The sequence below is a fragment of the Ornithorhynchus anatinus genome, chromosome 4 (genome assembly GCF_004115215.2).
Source record: "Ornithorhynchus anatinus isolate Pmale09 chromosome 4, mOrnAna1.pri.v4, whole genome shotgun sequence".
NCBI lineage: Eukaryota > Metazoa > Chordata > Mammalia > Monotremata > Ornithorhynchidae > Ornithorhynchus > Ornithorhynchus anatinus.
Genome location: NC_041731.1, coordinates 16361507 through 16376727, shown reverse-complemented (window position 1 = coordinate 16376727; position 15221 = coordinate 16361507). Strand labels below are relative to the sequence as shown.

The window sequence follows — 15221 nt, the reverse complement described above, 5'->3', positions numbered from 1 at the left end:
CGGGATAGCAGGGGGAAGCCGACATGGGTCCCTGGGGTCTGGAGAGTCATTGCTGCTGACTGACAATTCGGACGGCTCTCACAGGGAATACTCAGATAATCGGGAGTCGCTATTTCAACAAAATAAAATCCCATCTCACGGGCTGGAATCTCCAAAGAGTCCAGGAGAGTGCGATACCTCCACTCAGACACCTTTTAAATAGCTGATTTATTTACTTATACTAATGTTTGTCTCCCCCTCTAGACTGTAATCTCGTTGCAGGCAAGGAAAGCATCCACCAACTGTGACACTGTGCTCTCCCAAGCACTTAGTACAGGGCTCTGCACACAGTAAGTGTTCAATCAATACTATTGAATGATTGACTGATTAAGGGGGATTCCTAATGAAAAGACCGATGGTCAATTCCAGAAGAGCAGGAGGACAGAGAACCGCTTAGCCATGTCACATTATGTCGGAAACTTTCTTGGATAATAATAATAACTGTGGCATTTGCGAAGCGCTCACTATGAGCCGGCCACTGTACTAAGCGCTAGGGTGGACACTAGCAAATTGGGTTGAACACAGTCCCTGTCCATGCTGGGGCTCACAGTTTCAATCCCCATTTTACAAATGAGGTAACTGAGGCAGAGAGAAGTGAAGTAACTTCCCCAAGGTCACCCGTCAGACAAGTGGTAAAGCTGGGATTAGAACCCAGGTCCTCCTGACTCCCAGGCCCGGCAACTAACCACTAGGCCACGCGGCTTCTCGAAGGTTAAATAGCTGCAGGTTTTCTGGCTTAAATGGCAAGTGAGCGGCCTAACCATAATTTTTCATTTCAAGAGCTCTTATCTTCAGAGCTCTCCAGCTGGCCAAATAAATGAGTCAAGGAGAAAACGCACTAAAGAGGATAAGCCTGGCAATAAGGGTGGAACTACCCACGACACCCTGGCTTCCGTTTCCTCCGCCCTTCTCGGGCAGCCTTTATAGAGTACGTGGCGAAACAGGCACACAGCAATTGCCCATATTTCCCCTTTTAATGTTCATCTCTTCTACCTCACCGAGACCCTTTTAAATAACCACTCAAGCCCAGATCTTCCTGGGAGCCCGTCACTGAGCAGGGATTGTCTCTATCTGTTGCCGAATTGTACATTCCAAGTGCTTAGTACTGTGCTCTGCACATAGTAAGTGCTCAATAAATACTACTGAATGAATGAATCCTCCAAGAAACCTTACTTGATGTATCGCGACCATATTCCTACCCACCAGCCCAGCTGCCGATCCATCCTTCCCCTCAACCCACTTCCTACTTTTGTACTTGCTGTTTATGATTGAGTATGTAAATATGCATTTATGCTGATTACATATTTGTCCGTCTTGTCTTTTCTATTATATCGGAAGTGAACCGAGGGGCAGAATCCCTCCTACTTAGATTGTGAGCCCCACGTGGGCCATGGACTGTGTCTAACTTAATCAACTTGTATCTACCCCATCCCTCCTACTTAGAATGTGAGTCCCACGTGGGACATGGATAGTGTCCCGCCTAATTAACTTGCATCTACCCCAGAGCTTAAAACAGTGTGGTACACAGAGTAAGCGCTTAGCAAATCAGTCAGTCAGTCGATCGTATTTACTGAGCACTTACTGTGTGCAGAAGTACTGAGCGGTTGGGGGATACAATATAGCAGGCACAGTCCCTGCCCACAGTGAGCTTGCGGACTAGGGTAGAGCTTAAAAAAAAAGCAACTCTTTCCTTTATATTCCCCTAACCAAACAGGGGAATTCTTCTAGAACGCACACCTTCGGGATGCAATTTAGTTAGAGCAGAAGTGAGGACTAGGGGAGCATTCTTTCCACAGTGTATGTCTCTCTGTCTGTCTGTCTGGACACGATAAAAACATGGTGTTGGATAAAGCGTGTTTGTGCATACGCGGGGAGTCGGGTGAGACAGAGTTGGTTCTCTGAGTTCTTCAGGAACATAAGGTCCTCGATGTAGAAGATCTGATAGAACAGTGCCAGAGATATTCACTGACTGACAAGCAAAAGACCCGAACCTGGGGGGGACGGTGGTGTGGCCAGCTCTTCTACCCGCCCCCCTTAATTAATAATTGACATAGTTTCCTCCTAGCATTCTCCAAACAATCCACCCCCACTCAGTTTCAGGATTGCTGAACTAGAATAATAAATCTAACAACTCCTGGTGCCTCGCGTGATCCTAAAACAGAAGCTCTGGATTAGTATTCAGCACCCTCATACATATTTGAGGATGAAACTACTAACTCTGAGACTCGTTTGGATTCAACTGGATGTAGCTAGAAAGTCATACATACCATTAACCATCTATTCCACATTATGTGCAAGAAATTCATGTTCTTTTCTGTGCCTGAATAAAAATAATGCTGCTGCCTGCTGCCTTATGAAAAATAATAATAATAATCATAGCATTTAAGTGTTTACTTTGTCCCAGATACTGTACTAAATGCTGTGATGGATACAAGCAGACAAGAAAAACGCCAGAGGATATTTAATTGAACTATAGTGATGATAAAATCTTTTGCTTAAGGCATTTCCGTTCACTCTCGAATGGGAAATGAAAAACAACAAAAAAATCCTAGGGACGGTGTTAAAAGTTTCTGTGGAGTTTTCTAATCACTAACTAAAATTTATTGGGATAAATAAGGAAAAAGGGCACTTACTTTTCTGGTTACATGACTTCTAAGTATATCAGGGTTGTTGGACTGAAATGGAAGGAGAAAACGCCATCAACTCAATTCTTCTCAAATGTTCTTATACCTAGCATTTTACTGGCTTCCTCCCCTCCTGGCCCCCAGAACAAAACATACTGGAAATACACTGGCTTTCTGTAAAGTGAAAAACAAATTGCCATCCACTAAGTGGATATAGTGGGTATTCTTTGATTTGGTGAACTTCTAAAAATAGCAATTACATACACTCTAACCACTATAATCAGTGGTTAATAATCATTGGTCCCTATGTCCCAAGTTTTGGCTGCCTATAAGATGTGATAGAACATAACAACAAAGAGTACAATAATTGTGATTAAAAACTAATCATTGGGATGTGCAGGGCTTAACTGGGCAATCTGTAGTTATTATATTTCTTTGGTTGAAGCACAACATGCCACACTGAATCATTTTTCCATCCACAGCATTTAGAGAACTCACAAGAGAAGTCAGTAAGACTGCTCACTTTAGATGAAAACAGAGAAAAAAATAAAAAAGACGGATTTGTGGGGTGAGAGGAGGGTTAGGAGATTCACGTTTTCAAAAGCAATTTGTGATTTCACAAGGGCTTAAAAGCAATCTTTAAAATAAAATACAGGGGCAGATCTGAAGAAGGAAATCTTTGTAGCCACATAGAATAGCTGCAAAATTAATGTCTGAATCAGAAAAATCCAATCGAAAGCACAGCAGAAATACTGCCCCAAAGTTATGGAATTTGAAGAAACATGAAAATATTCTGACAAGATCAATAAGGAAATAAAAGATTAGAGAAACAGAAGGCGGCAGTGGCGGTGAGACAGAGTTCAATACATCACGAAATTATGCTCCTCGTTATCTGAATGCTGTTCTGCCAGTCCCGAGATGAGAATAAGAAGACTTACTGCAGTTGGTGAGCTGACTGAATCTGCACAAAAACTTCCTAAAAAGGGGCTGGTTTTTCCTTGGAAGCGGTTTTTTTCCCTAGGTCCATTTCTCTTCTGGTCCCTGCTGGTCTACAATCGCTCAGCTCATTTTAAAATCGCCCGGAAGCCGAATTAGAGAGTGGGATTCTGCCCCAGTGACGGTGGAAACTGGCCAAGAGACTGGAAAATTTCAGGTGCAAACCGAAGAGTTGAACCGTGCTCATAACCCGATAAAGGTTAACAGAGAACTCTTCACACACACAAAAATACAATGTTTGCCCAAGGCTAGGAGTGCCCAGTCTCTGCCAAGATTCTGGATTACAGAGATTAGAATGACTCCGACAGACTGCATGACCAGGAACGGCCACCCCACAATGTGAAAGAGGATCGCGACGACTGATTGCCGTGCACTTGAACCCAAGGCTAGAGAGAAAATAGGTAAGACCTGCAAAATGCAATGAAACAGTTAATGACCTTATGGTTCATAAATTACTAGTCTCCAGCTTGCATTACGATCATCGTAAAGGCTTGATCCAAAAGAAAAAGGAATAAGTAGACCGCCCCAAAGCATCCTGCTCACCCCTCCGATGCAATCCGCCTCCCCCCGCCACATACACAGACACCATGCACTTGTTATCTGCACTCCTGAGTTCTTGGCTAATCCAAATAACTAAAATACACAAGCTTGACTTGTGACCTTCACGAAAGGCACAGAGACTAGTTCTACCCTGCCAGGAAGGACCTTGCCACTTAGAACCACACATTTTCAAGTACCTCATCTATATCGGGATCGATACCTGCTGCAAATCTCCAAACAGACCGATATCAAACTGGAAAATATTCTGGGCTCACCGGTCCGACAAGAAAATGGATTAGACAGTGGTGTCTTTTGGGGAAGAGGTTTTTTTCTGATACATTTCCATTGTAAGTGCTTAACAGATATCATTATTATTATTATTATTTTCCCCAGGCTCAATCACCACTCCAGTAATCACCTCAGCACTCCTCAGCCAATTACACACGTGTGCTCTCCCAACTACACAGAGCACTTCTGTGGAGAAGCAGCTTGGCTTAGTGGAAAGAGCCCACGCTTGGGAGTCAGAGGTCATGTTCTAATCCCAGCTCCTCCATTTATCAGCTGTGTGACTTTGGGCAAGTCACTTCATTTCTCTTTGCCTCAGTTACCTCATCGGTAAAATGGAGATTAAGACTGTGAGCCCCACGTGGGACAAGCTGATAACCTTGTATCTATCCCAGCGCTTAGTACAGGGCTTGGGACAGAGTAAGCGCTTAACAAATACCATCATTATTATTATATCTCAAATATCTTTTCCTGAAGCCCTGACTCATATACACATACAACCAATTTTCCTCAGGTCTAGCTGTAAATTACTTTCTTGCCTCCCCTTCTAGATTGTAAGTTCCTTGAGAGCGGAGTTGATGTCTACTAATTCTGTTGCACTTTTCCAAGCACTTAGTACCGAAGATACTCAATAAAGTCTGTTGATTGATGCAAATTCCCCTTATCGGCAGAGTCGTAATGGTCGTCCCAGCAGTATTGGTGATGGTGGCTATAATAGTATTAGTAAAGCCCTTACAGAGTGTAATGCATTAAAAAATGGATTTGGGAATGTGCCACTGAAACACAAAACAAATCCCCCTGTCCACAAGGACCTAACACTTTACTGAATGCTTGTCTGTCCAGATCGATCCATCGCTCAATCATATTAAGGGAACGTTTCCTCCAACTCCATTCTATTTTACTCTCCCAAGTACAGGATGATGATGATGCTCTATTGAACGCTTACTGTGAGCAGAACACTGTACTAAGTACTTGGGAGAGTTCAGTACAGTGAAGTTGGTAGGCATATTCCCTGCCTAAAAGGAGTTTACGGTGTAGAGGACGAGAAAGACATCAACATAAATTGCACGGATAGGGGAAATACCCGAGTATAAGAATATTTACACATGTAGATATAGACATAGAGAAAGAGAAGAAAAGCAGAGAAGCAGTGTTGCACAACGGAAAGAGCACGGGCTTGGGAGGCAGAGGACCTGGCTTCTAATCCCACTCTGCCACTTGTCTGCCGTGAGACCTTCGGCAAGTCATTTAACCATTCCGTGTCTCAGTTTCTGTATCTGTAAAATGGGGGATTCAATACCTGCTCTCTCCCTTCTACTTAGACCGTGAGCCCCTTGTGGGACAGGGACCGTGTTTGACCTGATTATCTCATATCTATCCCAGGGCTTAGTACAGTGCTTGACACAGAGAAAGCACTTAACAAATGTTATTTACATAACAACAATTATCATTATGGTGTTTGTTAAGAGCTTACTATGTGCCAAGCACTGTTCTAAGCACTAGGGTAGATACAGGGCAATCAGGTTGTCCCACGCGGGGCTCACACTTTTAATCCCCATTTTACAGATGAAGTAACTGAGGCACAGAGAAGTTAAGTGACTTACCCAAGGTCATACAGCAGACAAGTGCTGTAGGACTGGGATGAGTATCAAAGTGCTTAAGGGGCTCACGGTCAAGTGCATAGTCTACAAAGAAGGGAGAGCACAGGGGGGAAATAAAGAATTTAACCTGGGAAGGTCTCTGAAAAGTTGAGGCTTTTGGGATCCTTTCCCAGATGACAACATCCTGGTTCAACATTTTGAAACCACCAAATTAACTGGGAAATTGCCACAGTGACTGCAGATGGAGGTGGGGCGTTCTGGGAGAGATGCGTCCACGGCTTCGTTATGGGTCGGAGAGGACTCGATGGCATAAGACAGTAGACAATGTCCGTTTCAGAGCGAATCATTACTTTCTATTTTCCCTGTCCCTCCGTCTGCTGCGGCTTGGGAGAGGGGCTGGGTGGGGGGGAGGACCTGGACCAAGGACTCCATGGCGATGTGGGAGCCAGACTGTCCCTCACTGGTTTGAAGCTTCCCATAGTTTATTTGGATAAAGAAGGGCACTTGGGCTGGCAAAGAGTCATCAGCCTGCACGACTGGGGGTCGGTGGACGGACGGAGGAGCCTGGGCTGCGTGAGCCAGGCAACCAATCGGCCACCGGAGACCCCCACAGTGGACCTGCGGCGAGGGACAGTGGATAGACCATGGGCCTGAAAGTCAGAAGGACCGGGGTTCTAATCCCGGCTCTGCCACTCGTCTGCTGTGTGACTCTGGGTAAGTCACTTCACTTCTCTCGGCCTCAGTCACCTCATCTGTAAAATGGGGATTAAGAGTGCGAGCCCCATGTGAGACATGGCCTCTGTCCAATCTGATCAACTTGTACCTACTCCAGGACTTGGGACTGTCCTTGGCACACAGTAAGATCTTAATAAGTATTATTATTATTAGTACTATTATGTAGCCCCTCCTTCCCTGACAGTGACAGTTTTGAATCCCTGCTCAATCCGGCAAAAAAAATGCTTTCACTTTCACCCCGCATCGTGGCTCACTGGAAAGAGCCATGGGCTTGGGAGTCAGAGGTCACGGGTTCTAATCCCAGCTCCGCCGCTAGTCAGTTGTGTGACCTTGGGCAAGTCACTTAACTTCTCTGGGCCTCAGTTACCTCATCTGTCAAATGGGGATTAAAAAACTGTGAGCCCCACGTGGGACAACCTGATCACCTTGTATCCCCCAGCACTCAGAACAGTGCGGTGCACATAGTAAGCGCTTAACAAATACCACAATTTATTTATTTATTTTATTTTTATTCTTAATTTGGTTCCCACTATTTGCAAATATGTTATGGCTCCCTGTCTCCCCAGTGAGACCGTAGCCTCCTTGAGGGCAGGGCACGTGTCTTTTGCTTCTGGTGTTTTCTCCCAAGTCACTTTGCATTCACTAGGCAATCAGTAAATACCACTCACTGACTGCTTGACTGGGAGCCTTACTACCTCCCAGATGTTATTGTAAGCCTTCCAACTAGAGAGTGTTCAAAATAATAATAATTGTGGTATCTGTTAAGCATTTACTGTGTGTCATGCCTTGTACTAAGCGCTGGGGTGAATACAAGCAAATCGGGTTGGACACGGTCCCTATCCCACATGGGGCTCCCAGTTTCAATCCCCATTTAACAGATGAGGTAACTGAGGCATAGAGAAGTGAAGTGACTTGCCAAAGTCACACAGCAGACAAGTGGTTGAGGTGGGATTAGAACCCATGACCTTCTGACTCCCAGGCCCCTGCTCTATCCACTATGCCATGCTGCTTCTCATCTGTTCATCTTGAAGTGACTTATTCATGTCTTATCATTCAAAGGCTCCCGGGCCTCATTAATCAAAGCATAATGATGCAAATCACGGGTGAGGGTCAGTTTATAATTTTAATACAGATGAACTCCAAGTTCCTCTCATTCCTTTAAGGAGTGGAGGGCGAAGAATGGCCAGTATGCCCAGTGAGCAGGGCTTTTTTGGTTTTCAAATGTCTCTTGGGGCTACCCGTGATTCTTTTACTTAAGACAGATCAACTGAACTCCAATCATCTCTTCCTGCCTTAGTATTCCATCCACAAAATGGGAAAAATAATGATGCTGTCAGGTGAAATTCTAAGAGTTTAATTTTGTTACAAAAACTCATGTCTGTATAAAGCTTGAGCAGCCTTAGATGAAAGGTGGTAAAGTACTAGTCAGAATTTTCTTTTTCACTGAAGAGAAGCGGCATGGCCTAGTGGATCCAGCATGGGTCTGAGAATCAGAAGGACCTGGGTTCAAATCCTTGCCTGCTGTGTGTCCTTGGGCAAATCGACGAACTTCTCTGGGCCTCGGTTACCTCGTCTATAAGACTGTGAGCCCCATATGGGACATGGACTGTGTCCAACCTGATTAGCTTGTATCTATCCAGTGTTTAATACAGTGCCTGGCACATAGTAAGCCCTTAAAAAATATCATTAAAAAATGAAGTGCTTCTTTTTATCATTTTGGAAAAGTAGTATGTAAATGGATAATAATACTGATTTAAACTTCCTAATGTATTCTCCAAAAGACCAACCTGCCAGGTACCAGTTTGAGGAACTTCTTTACTCTGTTTTATGCAAGCAGCCAACATCATCACAAACTCCACGGTCCCTTAAGAGGCATGATTTTTAAATCTACAGTATTACAGGAACTCAGTTGAGATTTAAATCCCTTTACAAATGATGAGGAGGATTCAAAAAGTGCCTCTCATTTAAAGTTACTGAAGTGCTTGGCAGATTTTAATTACACACTTGGAGGAGATGCCTTGAGCCCACAAGGAAACAGAGATCTCTCTGAGAAAAAACCAGAGTGACTTCTCACCAACTCAGAGCATTCGTTCATTACTGTTCAAGATGGAAAGGAGACCGCGATGGCTGAAAACTACTAAGGCATCCAAGGGTTCTCCGGTAGAGCCGGTGATATCAGTTAACACTAAATATAAAAAAAAGCCCTGGCTCAAGTTCATCCTTCAGCAGACACGCAGACGGCTCCCCATCAAGAGGAAGTAATGTGTGCAGTTTCCCGGACAAGATAAAGAAAAACTCTGAGGACTTGGAAGAGTTGTTACCTGACCACTGTAAATGAGAAATGTGACCAGCTGTTAGTCTGGGTCAGTGGAGAAGAAATGTACATAAGAAGCGTGAAGTTCCAGCCCATTCACTCGATCACAAAGCATAACAATTAAAAGGAACAAAAGAATCAGCTAACATTTCTTTCCACCAGTCCTGAATATTCTCAAAGTCCATATTAGTGCCCGAGGGCACCAAGCTGACCAGCTAGCAAAGCAAGAGAGGAAGAGATGGCTTTTCTGCGAAAATGATTATATAACCAAGCTTGTGGCCACCCTTCAGCATGTGAAACACCCCTCAATTCAAGGGAACATCAGTGCTCTGCACACAGTAAGTGCTCAATGAAAAATTTTGATTGATTTACACTAACAAACCCCAGTATCTACAACCCTGCCTCGGGAATTAGCTCCCAATCCTGAAGTTCAGTCAATTCTTTCTGTTTCATCATTCCCATACTCTCACACAACTGCTGGAGAGTGAAAATAATTACTGCTTCATCACAGAGATGACAGAATCCTGGTGAGATGGCAACGATCCTTCATTATTCTCTCGAGCACATCAACTAACAAAATGAGACCTTGCCAAACAGAAAATACCTAACAAATGCAAAGATACATCACATCAATCATATTGATTGAGCGCTTACTATATGCAGAGCACTGTACTAAACACTTGGGAGAGCACAACACAACAGAATTAGCAGATATGTTATCCGTCCATACGAGCTTATAGTTAAGAGGGGGAGACAGACATTAATATGAATAAACAATCTATAATATGTAATTTAAAGATACGTACATAAGTGCTGTGGGGTTGGGAGTGGGGTGAATATCAAATGTCCAAATCTCACAGAGCCGAGTACATAGTTTCACAGAAGGGAGAGCGAGCCGGGAAAAAAAAAAACTGTCCTTTCCGGGTTCTCCTCCTATCTCTCCGGTAGCTCATCCTCAGTCTCTTTCGTGGGCTCCTCCTCTGCCTCCCACCCTCTAACTGGGGAAGTTCCTCAAGGCTCAGATCTGGGTCCCCTTCTTTTCGCCATCTCCAACGACTCCCTTGGAGAGCTCATTCGTTCCCATGGCTTCAACATCGTCACTACGTGGATGATTCCCTAGTTTACATCGCCAGCACTTATCTTTCTCCTTCTTTGCCATTTCACATTTCCTCCTCCCTTCGGGACATCTCTACTCGGATGAACCACCGACGCCTCACACTTAACGTGTCCAAAACAGAAGTTCTCATCTTCCCACTCAAAGCGCGCCTTCCCCGCTGACTTTCCCATCACTGTAGACAGCACCACCGTCCTCCCTGTCTCACAAGCCCATAATCTTGGCATGATCCTTGACTCATCCCTCTCCTTTAACCCACACATACAATCTGTCACCAAATCCCATCAGTTCTGGCTTCACAACATAACTAGAATCCAACCCTTTCCTCTCCATCAAAACTGCTAAAAACACACATCCTAACCTGCCTTGACTACTGCACCGGCCTTCTTGCTGACCGGACGTAGGACATACCATGTATTGTATGTTATTCAAGAAATCGATGGCACTGGTGCTATATTAAAACTTGTCCTGTATTTAAGTGAATTACACAAGACTCTGCTGAATTTTCTTCAAAATGGCATCCCCGGTTAGAATTTGCTGAGCCACTGGGCAACACTGCCTCAGAAGAGTTATTATGATAAACTCACTCTTTTCCAAACCAGTCTATTTATTGTTGTTTCTCGGCGGTACCCCTTCAAGCCCTAAATCTAGCAAAGTACGTCAGGGAATGACGGGTCAATGGAAATCAAATCTATGCAGCCAACTGAGGGGTTCAACTTACTGAGCTCTTCTGAATGACGGATGAACGGCTTTCAGGCTGTGCGATGTTTTGACTGCACTTTCACAACTCGTGAATTAAGAGCCAGATGTGTGCAATCTGTGTACTGTTCCAAGGTGCACACCATCTGCCTTGTTCCTGCAGATAATAACTTGATACCTACATCAAAACCACCTAACATTTTCGTTTTCATTCATTCAAAACAAGGCTAAGCGGCTTTGCTTTTTCATTTGTGCTTTTTCATTGGGCTACTCTTCACCGAGTCTCTAAAAGAGGGGATGGTAAGGTACAATTACAGTTGAATTTCCATGAGAGGGTGCATACAATGACACCTAAAACCTTAAAGGCTGAGATGAGTTCTGCCCTTCATTATAAGCTTAGTTGTAAACAGGAGGAGAGGATAGCACCATAATGCCCTTGGAACTCTCAAACCAATATTATAGAACAACAAAACGGTGCAAAGAATTGAAACAAAACCATTCCTGCAGTAGTCCAAAAATCAAAATCTCACAAAAACCAAAACCTACATTGAAAAATGAGAATACTAATAACAGTAATAATGTATTAAAAATAATGCATTTACTAAGTGTGAAGCAACTGGTTAACACTGAGGTAGAGACAAGATAAACAGCGTGGCTCAGTGGAAAGAGCCCGGGCTTGGGAGTCAGAGGTCATGGGTTCGAATCCCGGCTCTGCCACTTGGCAGCTGTGTGATTGTAGGCAAGTCACTTGACTACTCTGTGCCTCAGTTACCTCATCTGTAAAATGGGGATTAAGACCGTGAGCCTCACGTGGGACAACCTGATTACCCTGTAAATCTTACCCCAGGGCTTAGAACAGTGCTCTGCACACAGTAAGTGCTTAACAAATACCAACATTATAAACGGATCAGACACAGCTTGTCCCAGCCCTCCCGCTAGACTGTGAGCTCAGAGTGGGCAGGGAATGTCACTGTTTATTGTTGTATTGTACTTTCCCAAGCACTTAGTACAGTGCTCTGCACACAGTAAGTGCTTAACAAATATGACCGAATGAATGAATCCCATGGTCACAACCTAACAGGTAAGGAGAGAGAGACACCAAAAGGTTGACTGGAGGAGGATGGAGAACAAACCTGAATGGTAGTAGGGTGGTGACTCGATCCTCTGAATTTTACTCCATCCCCACTGAATGTAGAACACTGTACTAGGCCTTTGGGTAACAACAACAATAATAATAATATCAATAAGAGTGGTATTTGTTAAACGCTTACTTATGTGCCAGGCACCGCATTAAGCGCTAGGGTGGATAGAAGCAAATCAGATTGGACGCTGTCCCTGTCCCATTTGGCATTCACAGTCTCCATCCTCATTTTCCCAATGAGGTAACTGAGGCCCAGAGAAGTAACATGACTTGCCCACGGCCACACAGCAGAGAAGTGGCAGAGCCGGGATTAGAGTCCATGACCGCCTGACTCCCAGGCCCGGGGTCTATCCACACGCCATGCTGCTTCCCATGCTCCTTGGGAAAGAATAAACAGAAATAAAATGCATCATCCACGCCCTGGTAACAGGAGGGCACTGAAATAGAAAGAAAGAAAATGGGATGTGCACGTTTGTTGGTGATCAGTATGAGACGTTAGATATTTTCAAAGTTCCACAGGAGGTTTTGAATATATAAATGCTTAGAGGGCACAGATATGCCGGAGACGCTCTTGAGAAAATGTAAACTGGAGAGATCATAAATTAACTGGGGAAGGCCTTCTGGATGAGATGTGTTTTCTGAAGGACCTTAAAAACGGGTGACTGTAGTGGTCTGTCATACATGAAGTGGGGGAAAGGGCTCCAGGCAATGGTGAGGGTGGGAGTAAGGGATTGGGGATGGGGAAAAAAACAATAAGGCAAAACGAGCAGGTTGGTTTGAGAGGAATAAAGCAGGCAAACTGGGTTGTGGTGGGAAGAGACAGTGGATAGGTAAGAGGGAGAGAGGTGACTGAGTTTCAGGAATCCAATAGTCAGGAGATTCTTATTCATTCATTCATTCAATAGTATTTATTGAGCGCTTACTACGTGCAGAGCACTGTAGTAAGCGCTTGGAATGTACAAATCGGTAACAGATAGAGACAGTCCCTGCCCTTTGATGGGCTTACAGTCTAATCGGGGATTTCCTTAATGAGGAAAAGAATAAGCAGTGATTAGAGGTTGTTGAGAATTGGGGAGATAGGTCCAGACCATGTCACAGACTTGGGAGTCAGAGGACCTGGATTCTAATTCCAGCTCTACTACCTGTCTGCTATGTGACCTTGGGCAAGTCACTTAACTCCTCTGGGCCTCAGTCACCTCATCTGTCAAATGGGGAGTAAGACTGCAAACCCCATTAGGGACACGGATTGTGTAAAAACTGATTATCTTCTATCTACCCCAGAACTTAGAACAATACATGCCTGGATCAGAGTAGTGGCCATGTGGATGAAGAGAAAGGGGCAGATCTTGGAAATACGGAGATAAAACTGACAGTCCATAAAATCTCAACCACTGTATCGGAACTATAACAGCCAACATCACGTCTCTTGTGAAGAAAAAAAAACAATCGCTTCTCTTTCTCCTTCCTTTCCCCTTCTCTCCTCTTTCCTTCTTTGATCTATGTTCCTTTTTCAATTTATCTCTATCACATCCTTCTCACTCGATTTCCTTTTCTTTCTTCCTTTCTCTTTCCCACTTACTTGTGACACACATTTTCTGCCAGACTTAGTGGAGCTGCAGTGTGGGCATGAGTAGGCTGAACAAACATATTTAAACATTGAAGAAAAACCCAGCCCTTATTCAAAAAGCCATCTGTTGCTTCCTTACTATACCTAGAAAAATCTGCAAACTCAGACAGGCAAGTCAGACTACATACAGTAGAAGGATAGAGAGACAACCACAAAACCCCATGAAATTATAAGGAAACATCTGAAGGGCAAAGACTGCTCTCAACAAAATGCAGCTCTCTGTCTGTCCTCTTTCCCGACCTCCCCTTCCTGCCAGTTCATCTGACCAAGCACAAAGCTAATCACGATCTATATGATGACAACCTTAGCTTTTAAAGTCATCTGAAAGGCCAGGAAACTCTAGGATTCCAAGGTTTTAATATTGCTGACATAAATCTTTAGTATCAACCTAGGAAATGGACTTGCACTCTGGATCAAGGACTCTCTGGCTCCTTTCCGCCCTTTCCCTCTGCTCCTCCCCATCTCCCTTCCCCTCCCCTCAGCACTGTACTGTCTGATCAACTGTATATATTTTCATTACCCTATTTATTTTGTTAATGAGATGTACATCACCTTGATTCTATTATTTTGTTAATGAGATGTACATCACCTTGATTCTATTTATTTGCTATTATTTTAATGAGATGTTCATCTCCTTGATTCCATTTATTGCTATTATTGTCTGTCTGTCTCCCCTGATTAGACTGATTAGAGGGAGCCAGGTGGACTCCGATATGCGTTTGACCTAGAATGTGACTAGGGAATTATGGAGGGCTCTTCCAACATCTTCCAACGGGAGCCTGTCTGGACGTCAAGTGCTGCGTTAGCGAAGGAACTGCTTACACCCAGGTGGGTTGTGTTGGATTAGGAGCATACTACAGTTTGTATTTTCCTAAATGCTCGGTTTCACAAATACACAACTCTTGTGTTACAGAACTGAGTGTATTCCACAAACCACAGGCAAAACGGACTGATCTTTGAGAGAAACTCAAAGAGCATCACTTCATTTGGAGATCAGTTTTAATGGGAATGCAGAAGTCAGGCTGGATTCAAAAGGCAAACGGAGAAAGCTGGGGCAGGATTTTTTTTTTTTCCTGAAAAAGAGATACACTATTTGAGGTGATGTTCTAAAGAAAGGCAGACCCAGGACTGGCTGGTCGCTATTTAATCTGTGAAAGTTACCTTACTGATCAACTCTTTCCCACTTTTACGGAAATAGCTGGGAAAATTCTGGCTCACACATATCTACCACATAGTATACCAATGTGGAAGAAAATGTAAAAAAATTGAGGACTTCATTTTTAGCATTTAAAAGAAGCATTATGGGATACTACACATTAAACTGTAACTTTTAAGTTAGTCCTCTTTTTAAAAAAAGGTAAGGTGTTATAAGAATAAACCATCCTAAAATACAAAATTGAGTAAATATACTTCCTAGGTAGGAAACCAGTATGTGAAATGTCAATATTTTAGAGGCGGTTCCCTAGGGAAAGTAGGTGTAAACATAGCAATATGAGGCGGGGGTAT

General features: G+C 43.8%; 1 protein-coding gene across 6 annotated transcripts in view; it reads right to left on the bottom strand.

Annotated features, from left to right (window-relative positions):
• Positions 1 to 15221, bottom strand: part of TNS3 (tensin 3) — a 343445-nt gene that overhangs the window by 180703 nt on the left and 147521 nt on the right. For 4 of the 6 annotated variants that reach the window (XM_029063073.2, XM_039911723.1, XM_029063070.2 and 1 more), the window contains exon 5: positions 2673 to 2714. The exons of 1 other annotated variant lie outside the window; for it this stretch is intronic. Coding sequence is in view for 2 of the 5 variants with exons in the window: in XM_029063070.2 (XP_028918903.1) it covers positions 2673 to 2714 (42 nt within the window). In the remaining 3 variants the exon portion in view is untranslated. Of the gene's footprint in view, positions 1 to 2672; positions 2715 to 3601; positions 3770 to 15221 lie in introns of those variants that run through there. One more of the 6 variants, XM_029063074.2, reaches the window with a different exon arrangement.